Consider the following 23,769-nt stretch of genomic DNA (forward strand, 5'->3'; position numbering starts at 1 on the left):
GTTCTTGAAATAACCTATCCCATTTGGTTATACATTGTCCTTACCCATCCCATGGTTGGTAATTATACAATTAGCCCTAATGAGAACAACTGGGATCATACCATAGATACTTTGAGGGGACCCATTCATGGGATAAAGCATTTAGGCACTGCATCTGTCCATTAGTACTAAAGGGGCAGCCCTGGGGTAAATTTTCTGTTTTCTATCCATAGATATAAGTTATGCTTGAAAACGGACAGGGACTTTATTTTATGTGGATGGGAAGTCTATTCCATAGCAGTGGTACCCTCTGTGAAATATACCTGTCCCTCCAAACCGTTAATGCTGCAGAAGAGGTTTAGATCCCTAGACTATCTGTGATGTCATTTGACTTGCTGTTGTAAATGCATCAGTAGTGGGCCAGACGGATAGTAATGGCCTATCTTATATCGCTCCGTATTCCATCTCACCAGAGGTAGCTTATCTTTATTCTTTTCTCTTCGTGTTACTTCTCTTACCTGCATCATTATGTCCTCCTCTCTGCACTTCAGATAAAAAGTTTTCAGAATAAGACAATCCTAATAAACAACAATAAGCATCCCTCTAATATCATCGTGTTTCTGTGATGCAGATTGCTATTGGCTTCTATGACTATCATCCTTGAACGACATATTTTTCAAGAGGTGAACTCAACCCAAACATAGGAGGGCATGACATTTCAAAAAGAAAGTGTAAGCAGTCATAAAATGTTGTGAAAATGTTGATATTCAAATATTTTTTGTGAGAAGGATTGAGGCTACATATAAATCGGTTCATTTATGTAATGAAATGTCCATGTGTTAGAAAATGCATCAAAAATAAGTCTTAAACTGCAGAGCAAATGATCCTACAGTAACTGAATAAGACCAGGATGTTATTCAGAGAAGGTTTGAATACTGCGTGATGTGGTTAGGGGTACTTAACTTTTTGTAGAGTAAGATCCAGTGTCGGTTTTTAATATATGGATGAAAGGAAGCTGTAAGGATAAGGTCTAACAACTGTTGTTGCAAATGATTGTTTTACAATTAGTTAAGCAACATATATGCTGCTATGTTCAGCCTAACCTGTTCCAATAGGATATAGGGATAAAGTCTTAACTGCAACCCAGGTGACCTGAGTTCAGTAGGCAGCAAGGGCACCTGCTGAAGTTGGCAGGGGGATGATAGGCATTCCTATAATGGGGGAAAAGGCTGAGTAGGGACGTCTTAATGCACAACCTGTCAAAGGAGGGATACTGGCACTTGAAGGAAGTCATAGGGCATTGTTTTATTTCACAAAGCTGTGAACATGGCACTCTTTATTGGCAGGTACAAAAAAAGTGTGCAGATGCATAGCAGACATAGTGGCCCCTGCAGTGACTCTGGTCACTGTGTCTCATAAAACTGAAGAAAATAGTTTGTTAAAGAGAAATCCCTCTCATGGCTGTCTTTCTGATAGAGCAGGATTGCCCTCTCCCCATGATGTGGAATTAATGAGCAGTGGTGGTGGTGGTGAATCATGATGATCAGCAGGCACAAGGGGCAAAAATATCTGTCTGTCATACATTATGTGGCATTTAGAATATTCATTTGTATGTACAACAAGAAGAACATTGTTCTTGCCTCTACTATCTGCACTGAAGTTAGATCACAGGCCAGTGTTATTTGAAGTTTGAAAGTTTACATCCATGCCTTCTTTCCTGATGTGAAGCCCTTAGAAATTCTGTCCCGGTGGGGCTCTGAAGCAGTATTTCAGTCACTCAGACTTGTTTATTAACTTACAGAAATAGTAAGTTCAAACAGCTGCTATGTAAACTTATTTTAAGAAAGCAGGATCATTTCCTGTCTCCATTGCATCAGGAAAATGGTCTGCAGCCATTGTGCGGAGCAGTACTGCAGCTGTTTCCTGCTACTTGAAGCTCATTAGGCCGTCTGTCTGCACTGCTATGGTTCAGGTTTGAATATGTTGGTTTATGTCCCATAAGATAACGTATAGTGACATACTGTATCCCATTAGGAAATTCAGAAAAAAAAAACAACTTGCTACTTTGTTCCATTTTTGTGTCATAATGTATGAGGTTTATTTGCCACAGTAATGCTTTGATGATAAAATTATGAACAGTAAACTCTGCGTGAACACTCTGTTAATGTAAACTTTAAACTGTTAACTAAGATGCTATGGCACAGAATGGCACCTGTGTTTGTATCTCTGCAAATATAAGTGGAGGAAACCTTATTGTGATACTGTAGCATTCCAACATCCACAATATCTGCATGTTTATGATGTAATACACTATTTTTTTTATTCCGTTCTTCATCATAGTTAGCCAGTTTGCTCATAAATACTTATGAATCAAATGTACTATGAGGAATAAATAAACAGCACTTGAAAACAAAATGTAGCTAATATTAGATTTTCATCCTCACTCATTCTCACTATTAAGAGGTCAACAGGAAGACAGCATCAACTGACCCAGACTTCCAAATGATGGCACACTTCTGCTTGATGTCTTGGGCAGAGATGTGAACAATGTAGTAGGATTATTTGATGAACCCTCCTCATTTCAGACCTGCTGGCCCAAATAAGTATGAGGGTCTAACCCAAGGCAGGAGTATTCAGTCTCACGTAACACTAATCTCTGAATACACCAGCCAGCTCCCAAGCATCGGACTGTTAAGTCTTTGTCTCTTGCCAGTCAACTTGGGGTAGAGAGGTACAAATGGGATAAACCACCAAAGGTAAGATACAGAGGAACATCTCCACGATCCATCTTCCTCCACCATGGCAGAGACTGGATTAGAGCTTGAGCCCTTGCGACATGTGGGAGCTCACACTTCCTTTAAGGATCAAGAGTGCTAGGTGGACACCGTACTGGACTTAGCTTGGTAATGCTTAGGGTTTTAGCTGTTTTTCAAGTATCTTTTTTGTCAATCATCTGATGTTTGCTTGGGGCTTGAATGAGGACCATTGGTCCTTGAGTACAAAGCTCTCAATAGCTGACAATGTTTAGATCTCAAAGCAAAACACACTGTAGAAGTAAAAGAAAAAAATGACAACTTCAAAAAATGTGTGTTCTTATGATGAGCCTGTCATATTACATCATAGTGTGCATCAGTCAGTGCTGATGTCATCAACATTTCTAAATGCGGGTTTTTACAGGAAATCTGTTCTGCTGTGATTGCAGACAGAATATGCCCAACCATGTACTCAGCAAGAAAGATTTTTGATGCTAGATTACTATTTTTGTCCCACAGAGTTTTTTAGACCTTTATGCACTGTTAATATGTTCAAATATCCAAACATCAATAAGACATAGTTAAGTGTTATGCTTTTTACACTAATGTACAATCATTGCTTATTTGGAATGAGTCGGAAAATGATCATTTGGAAGTAGGGTCAGTGGCAAAAAAAGTGTGTATTGGACATAGTATCCACACAATATACAGGAAGGGAAGAATGCAGTTACACAAAATAATGGTCTTATATAATGTAGCAAGGTAGAAAAATACAAGTTTGAGCACTTTTTTTTTTATTTCTTTTTTCTTTTTTTTTTTTTGCCAAATGAAGAATGTGGAACAATGTTCAAAATGGAAAAAAAAAAAAACAATTGTGTTGTTACTATGCAGTTTCTGGAAAAATAAATTTAGAGATTCTCTGGTGTATACTACTAATATTTCTGTGGGGGTGGTATAAAGGAGAGGAAATGAATGTAAAGTTAAAAGATAGGGGTCATGAGAGGCAAAAGGAAGATCAGTTCATGGCAAACTGATAGTGATGAAATTTATCTACTCTCTCTCTCTCTCTAGGCTTTTCCCGGTTACGGGTCGCCATAGCGGATCACCTTGTCCGCTCATGATTGGCAGTGGAGTTTTACGGTGTCGAGTTGCCAGCCCGGCGCCCAACCATGGAAGGCACACACATGCACGCACTCATGCCTAGGGCCAATTTTAGCATGTCCAATCCACTTGCAGCATGTCTTTGGGGGTGTGGGAGGAAACCGGAGGAAGCCCACACGACCGCAGGGAGGACACGCAGACTCCACACAGAAGAAACCCCAGTCGAAGATCGAACGGGAGAGCCTCTTGCTGTGAGGCGACAAATCTAACCGCTGCACCACCATGGCCGTCCATTGAAATTTATCTACACTATTCAATATTAAAACACTAAAGGAAATGATAGGGCAGCAGAACTCTTAAGTGACGTAGCCAGTAGTTTTTTACTCCATTTTTAGTGAATCCCTTTTTACAGTAGTTAGTTTAATAATAAGCTTGCTTATATTCACTGAATTACTGTTTTATAGCCACTGTACATGGAAGTACATGCAACATAATGTAATAGTGCAGTTTCTGACTAAATTATGCAAGAGACGAGCTTAAACAGAAAAACATGAGTCAGAATTACTAATGTCCTTTCATGTCAACATTTTGCAGTAAGCAGTTTTGTCAGTTTTCTGCTTTTCTAAATGAAACAGCTCATATGCAAATTCCCAGCACCATTGCCATCATAAGAATGAATCACACATCCCTCACTGTTTAGCTTCCTGAACAAGTTTAAATACCTAGTTCACATTACCAAAAACAAATGATGGTACATAGCGCAGTTGTTGATCAGTCTGTAGAACAGTTATCAATTATTTTAGTTTACTTAGGCAAAGACTGCTTTATGACGTACCATATAAACAAAGCAGATTTATTTTTTCAGTGTAAAATTAGTACGTTGTTTAAGTTAGTTCTCATTGAGTCAGTCATAGAAAAACATTTCTGAATAATATTCAGTATGCACTTCTCACTCCATTTTTTATGACATTTGCAAAACAATAAATTAATAGTATTAATGAGTAGCAGGGAATCTTCAGTTTAAGCACAGAAATAACTTTTTTCAACAGAAAAACTAGCATTAATAAAGGTAAATTTTAAACTTAGCATTAGACTGGACTTAGGAATAATGACACTGCAGTGTCCATGTGACCAAAGTATGCGTACCTCTCATTGAAGCGCTCTCTAGGTTTGATAGGGAAAGTTTCTTTAGCCTTTTCTTTCCTCTTTTTGCACTATAGATTGAATTAATCCTTCTTACAACCTAGAAGATTCCAAAAAAGCATATACATTTGTTAGATGAAAGTTTGCCTCTGTTATCACCACTACTACCATTAAAATGCAGACATGATTACTAGATAATATACATCTTAATTTACCTATTAAGATATTCCATGACTTCTGTACCACTATGGTTAATATCATTATAATTAGGTTACTAAGAGGGCTTGGCTCTCAGGAAAGTTTACATATATACGCAACCGATGATGAGAACATATAGTTACTTTGCTAATGTGAAGGTTCACTTTATTGCTTTTGCAAGAATCTGTAACTATTCTAAACCACAAAAGACAATAATTACAGACAATTCTCTGATTACCTTTATCTATGCCTGGAATAGTACAAAACTGTACCGGGCAACTGTTCTAAGGTGTGGTTTATGTCAGCTCTCAAGACTGGTTAGCAGAGGCAGGAAACAACATTAATGCATACTTAACTAGAACTGATGCTAGTTTAGCTAAAACAAACTTAAGTACAGTTCTGAAAGCACCACGTAATGTGAAAAGTAGACACATACACACACACACACACACACACACACACACACACACACACACACACACACTCTCTGAATGTACACAGAAGCACAAAGCTAAGACATGCTCGGGTGTACAGGGTACTTTTGCTGAACCAGGAATACTGATTCATGTATTTACTTTTGTGACAGCATTAGCCTGCTGGAGGAAGCTAAAATTCATGTGCCTTCCACCAAGTAAAGTAGCTATGATTTCAGTGGGACTGCAAAAAGAATGATGGGAGGCATTCTAATATCACCTTGTAATGCTTGCATGGGTAAGTCTATGCATTATTTGCGGACTACTAAAGAAAAAAATGTTGACATTTTTAATATGGATGGCAAAGCATGGGTGAAGCTACACTGTTTTGCATGACCATATGATACAAATAAGAAAATTATTTCTACATATTCAATTTAAGATAACTGACTGCCAAATAAACAGGGCCTAAGAGCCTTAATTCGGAGACATACCACAGAGCATTACTCTATTTTGGAGCATGTTGTTAAATTTATTGGAAATAAGGGAATCCAAATCCAAAATAAGATCAAAAGAAAGCAGACGACGTGTATGGCCCTATGAACCACTTAAGAGCAAACTATTTTGTACGTGGCTAAATTCTACGCTTTCTTACCTACTCCGTCTTATGTGACGTGAAGTTGGATAATCAGAACCATAATCACTGAAAAAAAAGATTTTACTCGTGTTTTTGTTAAGCAAATATTAAATTATATTAATCTGCAAAGTATTTAATGCTTTTAGGCATTAGTGATATTTATTCTGCTGGTGTAACTAGACATGTCCCATGCCGGATTCCCCTTCTTCCTTCAGTATATGACATTTAGAATCTGACTGACTAGATTATTCTTCTTGGTAGATGGTTGTTATGCTCTTATCCCTTTGTTGCAGTGGGAGAAACATCTTCTGATTCATAAACACTCACTGTTTTATGTTTATGTTACTAAGCTACAGTATCGAAGGTGAAGTACAGTCATAGCCGGCCTTAGGCATAGGCCAACTAGGACGCTACTCTAGCAGGGGTGCTTTTCCAGTAATTGGATGGTGCAGGTAGACCAGGATGGGGGCACCGGATGGTGTGGTGGGGGCCGCCATGAAGCCCTTTCGCCTAGGGCACCAGTTGACCTAAGGCCGCTCCTGAGTACTGTGATGTGTTGTTATTCAGTAAGAACTGAAGTGTAGTTGTACTGATGTTAGGCAGCAATAATGGTGTTTAGAAAAATGAAGGAAATGTCTCAAACCCCAACATGCTGTGACCTGAGGAATGATCATCAAGTTTAGGAATGTGCAACAGGCTAGGAGTTACAGACCTTGACTGTAACTAAAAGCAATATTTTCTGTTATGTTTATTAAATAGGTCTGTTATTGATGAGTTGGTGTTCCAGTAAGATCATTTCTAACCTTTTTAGTTGGGATTCATAGACATTTAGTGCAATGCGCATTGCAAATTACACGGAATGTCACAAAGCATGTGCTGGGACAAGTGAAGGGACACATCCATTGCCTTGACACATCAAGTGGGATGCAGCAATATGCAACTGTGAAAAAATTGTCATGGTGTATGCCATGTTTTTCATAACATGGAACTGCAGAAACAGCTAGTGCAGGAGGATGGCACTGCAGCAAGGTCTACCATAGCAGTAAAACTAGCAGCAGGATCACATGCAAGAGTCTGGGGATGAACAGGTAGCAGCAGTATGATGTGTGAGGTGGAGACGGGATCAATACATCTCAGCACTGGCAAAGAGGTGATGTCCAGTCCACAACTAAGTTCCATGGGCTGGATAACAGAATAAAATGATGCATGCATTATCACATACAGGCTCTGCAAGGCAGTGTGAATGGACTGGCCATGCTGTACATCAGACGTAACCCTACTCATGCAGGATAGGGAGGTGGGTTAGGCACAGTCATCACCTCTTGCACAGGTGGTTGGTTGACATACTGACTGTTGACATCAACCCTATGATATAAGAAGGGTTATGGGAGATGAATTTGGTAGCCATTTACTCTGAAAAGTGGTTGTGCTGAGTTAGGAATGGTTGGGTTGAGCTGCTGTGTCATGACCACTGTCAATGTCCACTCTGGTGGATTTTAGCACCTGGACATTATGTATCCTGTGGGAGGGAAGGCACAGTGCTATAGGATTATAGGTGTGCGCTCTGATGGGGTGTTCCACATTGTAAGCCTACACAGTGTCATTATCTCTTTATTTTATTTATTTCCCCTTTGTTGACTGGGTTAGTTCCACTAGGCTAGTGGCCTATTTTCAGGGAGAACCAAGGTAGTATTTATACTACTAATGAAAATTCGGCCAAGGAGCCAGGGAACTTCCCTTACTTTTTTTTTATAGGTGCCACAGGATCTTTTACATCCACCTGAACTACCACCAACTCAAGCAGATCTTTAATCCAGATGAAGACTACAAGCAGGTGAGGTGTTCTGGGTGCCTATAGAAGATGCTGCAGCCTGCTGAGAGATCTCAGATGTTGAGAATGAGGGGCACTGGCACACATGACCATAATTTTGCTGAAGGTTAAGGATAGCAGGTTGCCTGACCATAGTTGACAGTGAAGCAGTCTCAGCAATAGTCTGTGTATGATCAGCATGTGCCCAGCTACCATGTATGCAGACCCACCCATCAGCAATAGTCTGTATGATCAGCATGTGCCCAGCTACAATGTATGCAGACCCACCCATCAGCAATAGTCTGTGTATGATCAGCATGCACCCAGCTACAATGTATGCAGACCCACCCATCAGCAATAGTCTGCGTATGATCAGCATGTGCCCAGCTACCATGTATGCAGACCCACCCACATCACAGCCATGGACTGCATTGCCTAGTGGGGCAGGAATGAGGGCAGTTACCATGTGTCTCATTGAACTAAGCAACTGGAAGCAGCAGGATTAAAAAAATACTCAAGTAAATCCTACTGAAATGAACAGTCCAATGACAACAGCTGTGCTTGTGATTCAAAACCAGAGAACAAAGCCACTCAGAGTTGAAAAATGCTTTAAAAAAATCTGTTGTTTAGTGATTTTATCTATCAAAGCAGACTTCATCAGAATTAATAGAATGAAACATTGCTCTGGTTATATAGCATTCACAATCAAATCAAGTTACATCACTTCCTGTTAAATGTAACTGATTTTTAAAACGCACATGCAAACACAGTACCAAACAATAAAAATGTATATAAATCTTGAATAATGGTTCCATGTGTTACTCATATGTATGTATTAACTGTTTATTCTGTGTTTAAAATACATTACATTGAATAGGACAAATGGTATCCATCAATCACAATCTGACACTTCCCATTTTCAGTACTGCCTATATAGATATGCTGTCATTTAAACCTAGAGGACTGGTAGCATTCAATTTTAGCTGCCAATAAATTTCACAGTATTCTACTTTAACTTCTCATTGGGCCCCTTCTGAGCTAATAGGAACATCTTCAAGTACAAAGAATAGAAAAGTTCTGTATTCACATGCCTTAGTATGTTTATACAGGGCATTAGTCTCCACCTTGTTTTGATATCACATAAATGCTCATGCAATCACTTTTATAATAACCTTTCAGTTTTTCCCAACATATAATGAGAGGTTAATTTTACAACAAGTGATGTAAATAACTCCTCTACTCATATATCTGTAGAATTTTTTGACTGCCCAATATATTGCCATTTGGGACACCTTTTATTTCTTCAGCATTAGCAATGCAAGGGCATTTTTTTCATTCCCCATATTTATATGTCCCAAATGGTAACCTTACAGAAATATGTCCCTGTTTTTTTTCTTGAATTTCTTTCACATTTTGACCCCTTTTAAATATAAATACTGGGGGCACTGAAAAAACTTCCAACGTACTGGGTAATTTTGAAAATACGCCCCAGTATTTTAGCACTAATTTGAATTTCTTATTAATTTTGTATTAATTATTTGCAGTATCTTTTTGACATAATGTCCTCCCCTGGCCCTAGATGCCATGTCCTTACTTATAAGCTGAATGATATATGATTTTCTTACTACCTTAGACACACATTGCTCAAAAGCCAGGTTACTCTCTACTTGAGTGCCCAAATCCCTTACTACTGATTCTACTTTTAGGGGGATTTTATCAATGAGGTAATTTCTCTGGGTGGCCAACTTCTCAAAAGGTACTATTATGCATTTCTTAGAATTAAATTTTAAGCCATAGCTTTGGCACCAGTGATTTGTTTGTGTTAGACCTCACTGTAATATGTTATTAACATAGGGAGTTCTATGATTACTCTTATTTTGCAATCATCTGGTAAGTCAGAGGCCCTTGACTTTAGTCTTGAGTTCTAAAATATACATGCCAAAGAAGAGTGGACTCAGCATAGAGTCCTGGGGGACTCCACTGATGACTGACATGTGGTCCTAACTCCCTGGGTCCTGTTTGTGAGCCAGCTCACTATCCATCCATAGGAGTTTATGCCTAATTCTGTGAGTTAGTTTATAATGTCCAAGTGGGATACAGTATCAGATGCCTTAACTAGGTCAAAGTAGGCAGTATGCACCATTTTGCCCTCATCGACTGCCTCAGTAACCTTCTCAAAAAAGTCCCCTGGGTTCGGTAGGCATGACCTGCCTTTGACGATACCAACTTAGGTTGGGTACAGCATCTGAAGTTTTTGTGTGTCACTGTTAATCTTTTCCATAATAATTCTTTCCATGACTTTGCACATGGGACTAGTCAGACTAATAGGTCCATAGTTCATGGGATCCAGTGATGGTCCACCCTTGTGCAGTGGGATAACTATTGCAGTTCTTCATTCACATGGCAGGAATCCTGTGCAGAAGCTATGCTGGAATAGCGACTCTAGTGGCCCTGATAGATTATATTTCTGGATATTTAGAAGACATCCTGGGATATTATCGTGGACCAGTGAAGCTGTATTCTTGCCCTTAAAGACTGCATCTATGACCAGATCCCTACAGATACTTTGGAGGGGTTATGTTAGATGGGATTTCCTGGGTGGGCAGCTGGGAGTGAGAGGGATAAAGTTGGAGCTGTATTTGTCTACCCAAACATTTGCTTCATCTCAAAATTTCACGAACATGGCTCCTTTACCAACAGTTTCTCACACTGTTGTGTGATGCCTTTGAGGTTTTGAACATAGCTAATGGATATCTTATTGTTGTCCTTGTCCTAGGATGCTATTTTTACCTCAAAATTTGCTTTGTTGGGCTTATTTACTTTTCTTAGTTGTCTACTGAGTTTGATGAGAATGTGTTTAAAATTTTTTGATATTGCACTTCCTAATTTTAATTTTAACTGTGTTTTTTTTTTTGTACAACCTATTAATTTTGGATTCCACCAGGAGGTTTGTTTATTGAATTAGTTTTGGGCTTATGTCTGGTAAGTACACCAGCATCTATGCAAAAAATGACCTGGATGTATAGAATTTTTGTGAATAATTCCACAATTTCAGCTGTGCTATCTAGGTTTGGAGGGGCGTGAAATTTTGACAAGTTTTCATTTAATAAATGGTAGTTTGCCTTGGAGTAGATTTTAACTGTTACAGGGTTTGCTGGTTTTGCAGAATTGATTCTTATTTCAAACAATACTGTTTTGTGGTCTGACCTTACCAGAGAGGACATGACATTCTGGGGGCAGTGTTCCCCCATATTGGTGAGTACCAGGTCCAATATATTTGTACCTCTAGTAGGTATATGCACTAACTGGTCCAGGGTGTTTGTATTTACAAAGTCTAAGAATCTCTGTGCCTGCAAATTTGGATTCATGTAGAATTCCCATTTTAAAGGGGGATAATTCAACTCCCTCATAAGTATGGCATTTGGTTGAATGGCTAGTGTTTCCAATGGGTATAAATATGAGCTATGGGTTTTATGGGACATAGAGAGTTATCTATAACTTTGTAGGATATGGTATGAGACATTGTCTATGGTAATCTGGATGTGGAGGAACTCCAGTGTGTCATCCTGTTTAACCAACCTAGAGGTATGCTTGTTATTGATGTAGATTTAGGCACCTCCACCTTTAGTCCCTGCCTTTGCAGTTGCTGGTCTAAATGTGGGGAAGACATTGAAGCTTGCACTGCTAGGGTACTATCTGTGTCTTTAAATATCTCATCCACATTCTCCAAGGTAAGGAGAGTTTGGAGGCAGTGGAGCATCTTTTTTTTTTTACTCCGGGCATTGAGTAGTAACACTTTTAGATTTCCTTGAGTAGATTTTGATATAATCAAAGGTTTGTCAATTTGGCATTCCCTAACTCTGGGGGGGGCAGTGTTTAGGCAATATTTGATAGCCTAGAGGGGACAGGGGCAGACCATCCTTAGCACACCAATATGGTTTGTTAACCATATTGTATTCCCCTAGAATGAGGAGGAACTAAGCCAATTATTAAAGTCAATCCTTTTCTGTTGGTATTGTGGCATCATCCATGGTGAAGATAGAATGCTGGCACATACCAACCTCTGACACATAGTCCAAGAGCTCTGTAATTTCTCTCTTCATATAGTCTAGGGAGGTGTGTCTTAGATCATTTACACTTAAATGGACTATTGAGTGAATCATACTGGTATCTGTGGTGCAATGATTTGAGTGCATGCATAACTTGGTGGATCCTGGCCCCTGAGAGGCAATACACCATTATTTTGTGAGTGGGCCATCAGTATGTAGTACAACAACAAACCACCAATCCTCTGGCACTTCCCCAATCTTTACAGACCTGCTCAAAATTTCCATTAACTGGTCCACCAGCGTTCTTTTTTTAGACCCCCCTCCCAACTCAACTAGTTTAGCATCCTTTAACCTGGTTATTTCTGGCTTCTAAAAACCTTGCATATAGTCAGTCTCGATCTGTCTTTTGTTTTCATGCCATCCTATATACAGTAAGAATCTTTGTGCGCTCCTGTAAATATCTCAGTGAAATAAAAACATTTAAAGCTTCCATTGATTCCTCACCCTCAGTAAAATCTTTTATCTCTCTAACCAGTTTAGCAAAAATCTATTTAACTTCTGTATGCAGTTTAGTTAGTTCATTTAAACATTTTCACACATTATATACTCCTTGTCAGATTATCTTCACCCCAGATATACTCATGTGGATCTTCTTAGTTGATATCATTCTGAATCCAACAGAATTAATTCTCTGAACTCTCTTCCCTTCCATTCATCACATATATTCCTCTACCTTCCTCATTATTTCCTTTAGGACTGTCCAGTTACTTTTATATTTCTTTTTTTTGCCTTGCCACCACCCCATTGCAATCTCTCTAACTGTCTGGCATAAGTTGTTATCCCCTAACATTTCCCATCATTTAGATAATTCCCTAGTCCCCCTTTCACCTAGAATGCCATAGTTATTCCCTCTGTGGTCCCACAAACATTTTCCTGTCTTTCACTAATCTTCTTTACTCAGCCACTGTTCATTAACATTGCATACCCAGTTACTGGACCATCCTCTTAGGCAAGAAAAAAATAGCCAGAATCAGGAAGGACCCAGAAGAACACGGATGGTGCAGTGGTGCAGCAGTAGCATTATCACCTCACAGCAAGAGGTTCTCCGGTTCGATTCTTGGCTGCGGTGCCTTCTATGCAGAGTCAGAATGTCTTCCCTGCCTTCATGTGGGTTTCCTCCGGGTGCTCTGGTTTCCTCCCACATTACAAAGACATGCATCTGAAGTATTTCTCCCCGGGCCTCAGCTGAAAATTGGCTTAGTTCCAAGTCAGACTTTCATGGTTAACAAATGTTAAATAAATAAATAAATACAAAAATAAATAAATAAAATACTCTTTGCAATGCATGAAGTGCACTGGAAGTAAATTCCTAGGTATTCCAGGGTCACTGAGCTCGAAGACCATACATGCCTGGCCAGTATCCTCCCACTGGCTGCACCTTCTTTCTCAAAGTGTGATCCCAGTTAACCTTGCAGTAAAATCAAGGATACACATCAAGTTGTTGGGATTATATTTAAAAGACAATAGTGAGTCACACTGTTTATTATGCAGGGAAGTTTAGTCCAGACACCTATCAGTTTTACAAGATTCATCTAAAAAAATATGGAATGAATTATAACTGATCTCATAAAGCTGTAGTATCAAGAATCTTATCAGACTTTACCCCAAGGGTCTGTTAAAGCAATGACTAGTAACAATCTAAAAGAATTAAGGGTCACTTTCAGGAAACCACTGGTGGTGTTCTACTGAATTTAAATATAACCTGGATATGTCACACATTACAAAAAGTATTAGCCAGGGCCAAGCTTTGTAAAAATTACAAGGGTCACTGTGAGCAACTTTACTGTCTGCTGTAATTTAAAAGAATACTTGTTATTATAACAATAATGGACAATATGGTTATGCATTATGTAAAATAAAAATCAAAGACTCACTATGTTGACATTTTGAAGGCAAATGTTTTGCTAGCATTAAAATATTATTTGAAATAAAAAAAAATCAAACAAACTTAAAACTTTTTTTTATCATGCAACTTCATTCTTATACTGAAATATCAAAAAAGAACTAATTAGTTTATCTGGCAAAAAGTAAATACCCCCCCCCCCCTCAAGTCACTTTGTCATTTATCAAAATATCTGGCTTAACCTCACATATTAGCAGAATGCAGCATAGTACCAAGGTGGATACATTAGCCTTTTCTATTGATGTAAGCAGACAATAATTTTCAAACATGAGGAAACAAACCTTAAAGAGAAGGTAAACTGGACACTAGAAACATTTTAGGAGGTCTCATTCTTTTGGCAAGTTTCACATTACAGACATGTTTTTAACACATAGTCCAACAACTGACTCATTGATCAATATTCATAGCCAACTTTAGGCACCAGCAAACCCTGCAGTTATTGGGGGCCCTCTGGTCCTGAGGGGCTCCCAATCACAGCAAATTATCTTATCTTCTTTTTTGTAACATCTGGCATACCAACAAAAGCTAGTAAGCAAGCTTGTATACTTAATAAACCAGGGGAGTAACAATAACTCTTATTTATATCTCCTTCAAAATTCAAAGATCTTTAATTACAGTAACTGTTTTGTCAAGCAGCAGGCTTCACGATTCCATTAAATATTTTACCACTGACATAATGTCTCTGTCTTAGTTAAAGCCTGTTGGTGGACATCCTCTACACTAAAACTTACAGCATAGCCAACTTTAGTTACCTGCAATACTTGTCGCTGCATGGGGGGGGGGGGGGCGGTGGTGGTTTAATCATCCTTGATTGTGTGAGACCCTGACAAAAGCTGCTCTTGGCTGGGAAAAATGAGGGAGGGGGAATGTATTACATTTTTGATTACTCTCTTTAACATGAAAAGGACTGTGATTGGACCCTGTTAGGATAAAGCTGATAATGAACGTGAACAAGGTAAGCACTAGAGCAATGATTCCCTAACTTTCATGGACCGAGGCCCACTTTCAAAAATTATAATTTTTCATGACCCACTACTCATTAGTAATCCATATTTTAAAAGGAAGAGGGTAAATAAAAAAAAAAATTGCAGTTTCCTGTCTGTCTGCTCAGTGGAGAAATAGACATGCTCTCTAATCTAACGCATGCCTGTCATTGTCAGGGTCCGTTCGCAAGTTGGAGCTAACTGCTTATAATATCATTCTTTAAATGTTATAACCTGTAATAATGAAATTAATAACACAAAATAAATATATTATAATAACAGAACACAAAACTGTACCTTTACGGGATGATAGCTTTATACGGAGAAGTGTACGTGCACCCAGATCAAGCTCTCTTAAAGTAAATAGGCCCATCACACTGATCTCCAAAAGTGAATAAACAAATTTCAAAGTACTCAAGTCAAACACCAAGGACAGATCAGCATTTTACATCTTAAACTGTATGAGGGTGACAAACAGGAAGTAATAACCAAATAGGGCACAATTTCCATTATTCACCTGCGAGACCTTTTGGCCATGACGGAGCTTACAGATCATAATCTGCTGCTCTTTCACACTCAAAATACTATCCACGCTTCTACAATCACAACATCAGCCAAGTTTTAATGGCTATATACAATTCTTCTGTTATAAGTTCCCAAATAGCATTAATTTCAGAGTATGAGTTACCATTTCCATTAACTACACATCTGCAGTAGTATTCGCACACACACACACACACACACACACACACACACACACACACACACACACACACACACACACACACACACCTTCTCTGCTCTCACACACACACACACACACACACACACACACACACACACACACACACACACACACACACACCTTCTCTGCTCTCTCACACACACACACACACACACACACACACACACACACACACACACACACCTTCTCTGCTCTCTCTCACACACACACACACACACACACACACCTTCTCTGCTCACACACACACACACACACACACACACACACACACACACACACACCTTCTCTGCTCTCACACACACACACACACACACACACACACACACACACACACACACACACACACACACACACACACACACACACACACACACACACACACACACACACACACACACCTACCTTGTCTCTACTCTCACACAGCCACACACTCATGCACACACCTACTTTCTCACACAGTAACATACATACTTTATCTCTCATACGAACAGCTAATTTAAATACATACACAAACACTTTCTCTCTCATACAGATAAATAAACCGCCAGTTTAACTAACAGACACACTCATATGCTTGTACACCCATACACTCACTCACCCTTACCTCTGAATGGCTAGTTTAAATACTGTAGTAAGTGTGGACTGAGTTTACATCAGTGTTGGCATGGGTGCATGTGAAGCATGCATGGTCTTCCTTAAAGAAGAAGGCACCACCACCATGAAGTGTTTTTTAGGCTTTAAAGGGGCCATGTAAACTATTCTCATACTTTAATTATTAGTTTAATATGTCATGTGACCCACCCAAAATCAGCTTGCGACCCACATTTTGGGAACCAGTGCACTAGTGACATCAACAGCCCAGTGTGGCTGATCTCAGTGCATACCCTGGATTTTAGGTAGAGCTGATGATTCCAATCTTCAGGGATGTTTTTCTCTTTCAAGAAGTTTTATAAATACTGGCACAACACCAGATACTATAACTCTCAATGTCTTTAGTGAAGAATTTTGCTCAATGCCAAAAGTAATAGCAGAATACTCAAAATGAGGAGCACAGTTTAAGTATTACTCTTTTGTTTGTCTTTCAGCTTTTCCCGGTTAGGGGTCACCACAGCGGGACTCCGGTCTGCTAATGATTGGCAGTAGATTTTCATGAACGCTGAGGAGCCAGCTCGACGCTCAACCTTCAACGAAGGCATGCCCACTTACGCATGTCTTTCAAATGCCACCCAACCACGGGGAGGACATGCAGACTCCACACATAAGGCACTTCCCGCACTCCGGCCAAGAATTGAATGGGAGAACCTCTTGCTGTGAGGTAACAATGCTACCGCTGCACCACCGCGGCTTCCATAACACATTTTTTATCAACACACATTTTTTGGACAATACAAAGTATAAAACTCTGATGACTGGATTTATTAGGACAGAGTAAAATTATAAAGCAAACTCACTGAACATCTGTGAAATCAGGGAAAGTGACATGTATTCATTTACTCCTCAATGAGGTAAATAAAAGTGACTTACCCCTGCTGCTTAACAACTGGTAAACAGCAGTCTGATCTGGTGTGGCAGTATCAATGCTGCACAATGTATTACTCTTTGCTAAAATAAGTACAAAACTAGGTGTGTGTGTGTGTGTGTGTGTGTGTGTGTGTGTGTGTGTGTGTGTAAAACAGCACTGATTTTTATCAGTGTGCATATCCAATAATGCCAGGACACACACATTATACTTCTGGGAATTAGTAAAAAATGCAGCTAACAAGTAATCATATTTCAAAAGTAATGCATAAAATATATTGTGAAGGCTGCCAGGCCAGCCTAGCTAGACAGAATTTTGTAGATAATTCTATGTCATTGTAAATATTAATGTAATCCACAGGCTTGTTTTACAAATGTAAAGAGAACTATATGTTATGATTAATCTATATGTTGTACTGAGCTTCAAAAATGTAACCACAGAGCACCCTGCTGGAATAAAGCTGTTAAGTAAAGAATTACAACTGTGTTTGATTTCAAGCTCAGAGATAGGATGTCTAGGGTAGCAACTTCTTTGTATTGTTTAAGACAAGAGATAATTACTAGATTATACATGTAAAAGTATATTTTATTGCTGTGGCTTCCTGACCAGGTGCAGCTTACAAATAAATGTAAATTCTGAGTTTCTGTTAGCCTGGGAACTAAATGAGAAGTGATAAAAATTATGTAATGTGAAATGACTCAGCAGTACTGTGTATTATCAGTTTAAGACTTTCTCAAAGAGAAGGACTGAGCGTTTTGTATCTTGTCTTGGATCTAGTAAGAACATCCACTCACCAGCACTTGCTTGCTCTGTATGTAAGTAGCATTTAGAACAGTGAATTCTCTTAGAGATAGAAAAAGTAAGATTAGACTAGCTGTTTTCTATATTTATGTCAGATTATCCTACAATATTGTTTTAAAGTTTCCTGTGATTTCTGAACTCTTGATCATCACTGTGTTGAATTGATGAGTATTGTCTTGTGTTTTTATTATTATTAAATATTTTTAAACTTTTCAACTGTTGCTGTTTTGTGTAGAGATAATTTAAGCTCTAGAGTACTTGCATGTATTTGGTGATACTGTACAAAGCCACTCCAATTACCTTGCTGTTCGTCATACTTGCTAATTGGATAATAATAATACTGCACAGTAAAACTGGACACCCTTTGGTAAAGGCCTTACTAGTAGCTGATAAATAGTATTTGGTGGCAGTGATTTCTACCTTATAGTCTGGGCAGAAAGAAGGCATAGCTGGAGAACCTGTGCCAGCCTTCCCCAGGAGTGTCTGTGTGTTTGTAAATAATTCATATTTTAATGTGTGTGTGTGTGTGTGTGTGTGTGTGTGTGTGTGTGTGTGTGTGTGTGTGTGTGCGTGTGTGTGTGTGTGCGTGTGTGTGTGTGTGTGTGTGTGTGTCAGCTACTTGGGCAGGAACATGAAGCACTGGATGGATAGAGAGGGTGCTGGAGGTTTTGGCTTGACCACTAGGCTGATATCTGTACCCTATAGATGTGCCAGTGGGGAGTCTTATTGGGGATCTGGAGAGAAAGGGAGAAACCAGACCCTGACTGACTGTGATCTCTGTATGCTCTTAAGGGAAATTGTACTTTACTGTATGTGTACTAGTTATCGTTCCCAAGGTGCACAACCATCACTGTGTTAGTGGTGAGGACTGAGGCTCCTTGATTACTGGGCCAGTGCATGGGCATCACATATATCACAGAACATTCAGACACTTAGATCTTCTAGGAGTATGGTTCTACCCCCATCCCCATACTGTATAAATGGATACAGGAGTGCTTCCCTTAATCATCCTTGACTGTGTGGAGGCCTCACAAAAACTGTTTTTGGTTGTGGAAAAATGAGGAAAAAAATGTTTTAATTTTCTGATTACATTCTTCAACTTGAACAGGGTTGTGATATGACCCTGTTAGAATAAAACCGGTAATGGCTTTTTTTTTCAATTGCACCCATTCTAAAACCAGCCCAGCTCAGATGCTTGTATACAAAAAGTGGCTGAAAGTTATGTGGAGGACTGGTTATTGTGTGGTCACTGTTTTCTTTATTTTTCTAACAAATCTCAGAAGTGTACAAAGAAAGCTACTTTAGCTCCTACATGGGCAGTGTACTGTCTAGGAGAAACAAAGTATAATATACATTACTGCAATCATTATTTTATTCACTTTCCTGACAATCAAACATCAAGCATCAGGCATGTATAAAAGTGGTTGCCTTTGAGGGTTAGGATTGAGGAGCGAGGAGGCATGTTATGTACACGTATTTCAGCAGTCACTTTTTTCCAAAATATTATATTTCATTCACGCTATTTCTCTTCCTCTTTCTAAAAAGGATGTACATCAGTTCAATAAATTAATGTTAAACTTTTTATGGTATCTCAACAAACCTAGAATAGCATTATATCATCATATAAATGATTGAACAGCAGGTGGAATTAGTCTTCCAGACATATAAATGTATACTCTATCATCTAATATTAAGGCAATAACATGACGATTAAATTTACCCTATTCTGCTAGGTGGAAACAAATACATGAACTTATCTGGTTAGAAACAAATCATTCACTGTTGCTTCAATTCAGTAAAATATTACCTAATAATTTTCTTTGGATGGTAAAAGAATATATTTTAGAGAAAATATAAGCACATATGTTCTAAATGTTCTAACTAATACATTACATACATTTAAAAATTGCAAAAATAAAAATCCAGATTTTAAAGTGTGGTCATTTTTATTATATCCTACTGCCTGTACTCAGAATAATATTAATATTTTTGATGTTATTAAAATGAATATACTTAAAGAAAAAAAAATAATATATTGGCCTCAACTAATGGATTCTGAAAAAGCGCTTCCTATAAAACATTAGAAGTAAATATGATATAAATAGTGAAATGTGGCTAGTAATGCAGTATTTAAGGCAATAAATTGGAGGTAATGCAAATATTAATTAAAGACACTGTTCCCAAAGTTATAGAGTTTATGATTATTATAGAAAATCAAACCGTAATAAGAAAAGGGTTCTTATCCAAAATACATAAAATAATTAAAAACACAAAATTGTATTATAAAGACAATTTTGGGGACTATTACAGATCAATAAATAATCAACCCTCTAGAGAAAATGATAAAAAAATTAATACTAGTGTCTTCAAAGCAAGCTTCACTTTCATTGCAATGGAAATTGTTCTCTTGGAAATTTATATACAGAAATTATTTAACCCCTCATAAAATGGAATTAATGTTTAACCAAGAAATTGGCTGTTGGCAGTGTAAATTAAAATTGAAAGCAAATTGGAAACGTGTTTTATGATTGTAAATTGCTTATATCATTCTGGGAAAGAATGAATTATTTTGCAAACTGTTTTTAATGACAAGTTTCATTTATCTTAATCTTTGATTCTGTTTAATACCCCAATACCTAAATGTGTTCCCAGATCAATATATTCACTTTTATGGACTTTGTTAGCTATAGCTGGCAAAATAATTACTATGAACAGGAAGAATGAAACTTCTACTTCTTTTAAAAAAAACAAATATAACAATTAAAGTAAAAAAAGTAAAGAAAAATACAAAAGAATATTGCATTTAATGTTTCTCAAATGGAATTGTCTTACTGTCAAGATGAGAACTGATAGAATCACGTTGTACTATAACTCTTGGATAAATGTTATAGAAATACCGGAGAAAACCGACTGTAACATGTTATGAAATAGAATTCTATCCTGAAAGGCTAAATTATGATTAAGTAGACACCTTTGTTAATAGTTTTATTTATCTTAATTTACTGTTATGAACTTTTTTACTTTGTGTGGTTAATTTGTTCAAAATGTATTTTTCTTTACTTTTTTTACTTTAATTGTTATATTTGTTTTTTTTTTAATTAATACAAATACTTGACAGAAATACATGACTGTGGTCAGTTGAACCTCCTCTTTCATCTCAATCTAACACCAGACATATGCATAGGCAGTGAGTGTCTTTTTTGGGAGATTAGGGAGGCAGGCAGCATTATGAGACAGGACCTGTGTATCCTCACAATTGTCTTCTTAGTTTATTGTGTTCTACTGTTTTGTCATCCTTGAACTTTAATCCTCGGGCACAACTTATGTCTTCATTGAAAGAAAAAATAAAATAAAACCAGAATTCTCTATCTTACTCATGGATTAAAAGGTTGGGAAATTCTCCAAAATGCATCTACATCCTCTGTGGCTTCTGGAGCACTGGCTTAACTGACTTATTTCCTAAATGGTTATTACTTTGCTGTCTTGGTCAGGAAAGCTGTGCTGAAAGGATACAAGGAAAGCTAAAGCTGAACAGCAAAACACTGAATTTCTTTTCTTAATCATAATTTCTATTCAAGCCATCACTGGAAAAAAAAGTTGTGTAATAAAAAAAAAAACTTTGAAAGTACTTCAGAGCATATACCTTCATGAAAAAGTCAAAGAAAAGATAAAATGTGAGAAATGGAAGAAAAAAGTAATGTGCATGATGTGGGAAACCCAAGACAGGAAGAAACAGAGGGAAGCACTTAGGGATGTGTGTGTGTGTGTGTGTGTGTGTGTGTGTGTGTGTGTGTGTGTGTGTGTGTGTGTGTGTGTGTGTGTGTGTGTTTTGGGAAGGGGGCTGAAACACTAGGCAGTGCCTGGGGCTCCTTTTTACCTTAGTCTGGCCCTGTATATACAGTTGTAATGTATCACTGTTGCAACTAAATGCCACCAACTGCAAATGTCACTTTGTGAGATGGGCCAGCATGGTGTTGTGCACAGTCCTGTTATAATATAAGAGCACTGTAGCTATATTTCAGTCTGTGTCTACTATTCCTAAAGCTTTTCAGCATAAACTAAAAGGATGAATAGGAGGGATGTCAGTGACAGGGTGATAACTTAGACTGGAAGTGCCCAGTGGCCCCCAATTTGACATTTGCTGGGGGCCCTCAAAATGCTACCGCCGGCCTTGTCAATATTCATAGTTTAACAGGTTCTGTTCACAAATTAATGGACTATGAGAGATTCTGACCCTTATATGCCACCAACTTTATTCTGAATTTTTTTGTGACTCTATGAAGGTGAATGTGTATGAGGGCACCATAGCTCTCTCATTATTTTACTCTTGAATTAACAACACTCACAAAACAAATTACAGAAATTAACTTTCTGAAGTATTAAAAGTCTGTAACTTTAATGACTATCATAATTTGTTGACTCAAAAGCATAACTAGGTCTGGACAAAGAGGCAGACACACTGGGGACAAGATGTTTGGTGGCTCAACTTAGTAATGCTGATCACTTGGCAAGTGCATTACCAGTATCAGAAATGAAAGTTGAAGCTGAGTTTATGGTCAAGGCTGAAGAGTGTCACACTTCACTTGTGGCAGACAGAGTAAAGCATTGGCATTCAGAAATAAATGATGTAAGCCAATACTAGATTTGCACTCCATGCATGGTATTTAGGTATTTAGACTGTAGCAAACTGCCTCTTACAAGAGCTGATGAGAGTTGAAGGGAGGGCCAGCAGATTAAGGAGCTGTACAGGATATGTAACTATGGATCTGTGTTGACTAAACCACCACATATCTCCAGAAAAATCACAGATTTAAGGAGGGATGAAGCAACATATGCCTGAAAATGAGAGAAAGGTGAGATGTGTAGTGGCTACTTAAGCTTAGTGGGAAGGTTTTACAGGGTATGGTACAACAAGTTCAAGGTCATGTTTACTATATTAAATACCTAAGCATTCTCCAAAACATCAGCTCAAACAATGTTATGTGATAAAATGAAGTCCAACATTAAAAATTAGCATTATATGTAATGCATTTGACAAAAAATAGACCTCACCAGGCAATAAAATAACAGTGAAAGGCAAGAAGATGAAAACCATTAAATCTAATACTATAAACAGCAACTAACAATAAAAATACCATGCCAAAAGATTTATTTCTAGACAAAGATGTAATTAACAAATGTGTGCACAATAACAACCTCCTAAACAGAGTTGTCAGAATTCAGCCTCTATTGAACACTTGGCATTACTGACAAAGTCTGCAATATTAAAGCCAGCCTCTATGGTGTTTCTGCTTTTCCGCATATGCATGGAACAAATCTGAACATTATGGGATCTTTAATAAGTCTGCATACCAGAAATAAGTAATCTCTCAAAAATCTATAATAAAAGGAATACACAGCAGGATGGAAGCTTCAAATCTAGCCTAATAAGTGATCTAATTTCCTAACCATATCTATGCAAACCTCTATTTTTCCATAAAAAATGTACATGTTTTAAAGTCGGTCAATCTGTATAGTGTGGTATAAACAAAAACCTAGTGTCATTTCTTCTGGTCAACAACCATTTACTAAAGTCCATTTTACTGGGACCAGTTGATCAAAATGAACATTCTGGCTACAGAAGTTACAGCTTTCCTGGAGGCTTTGCTAACTCAGGGCTAGATGAAATTAAAGTG

The 23,769-nt window shown here is 38.0% G+C and overlaps 1 protein-coding gene across 4 annotated transcripts in view; it reads right to left on the bottom strand.

Moving 5' to 3' along the window:
• DENND2B (DENN domain containing 2B) overlaps positions 1–23,769 on the bottom strand; it is a 1,438,653-nt gene that overhangs the window by 334,571 nt on the left and 1,080,313 nt on the right. For all 4 annotated transcript variants that reach the window (XM_044082814.1, XM_044082812.1, XM_044082813.1 and 1 more), the window contains one exon: positions 4,980–5,076. In XM_044082814.1, the coding sequence (XP_043938749.1) occupies positions 4,980–5,076 (97 nt within the window). The remainder of the gene's footprint in view (positions 1–4,979; positions 5,077–23,769) is intronic.

The sequence above is a fragment of the Protopterus annectens genome, chromosome 9.part0 (assembly GCF_019279795.1).
Source record: "Protopterus annectens isolate FY-2018-M chromosome 9.part0, PAN1.0, whole genome shotgun sequence".
Lineage (NCBI taxonomy): Eukaryota > Metazoa > Chordata > Ceratodontiformes > Protopteridae > Protopterus > Protopterus annectens.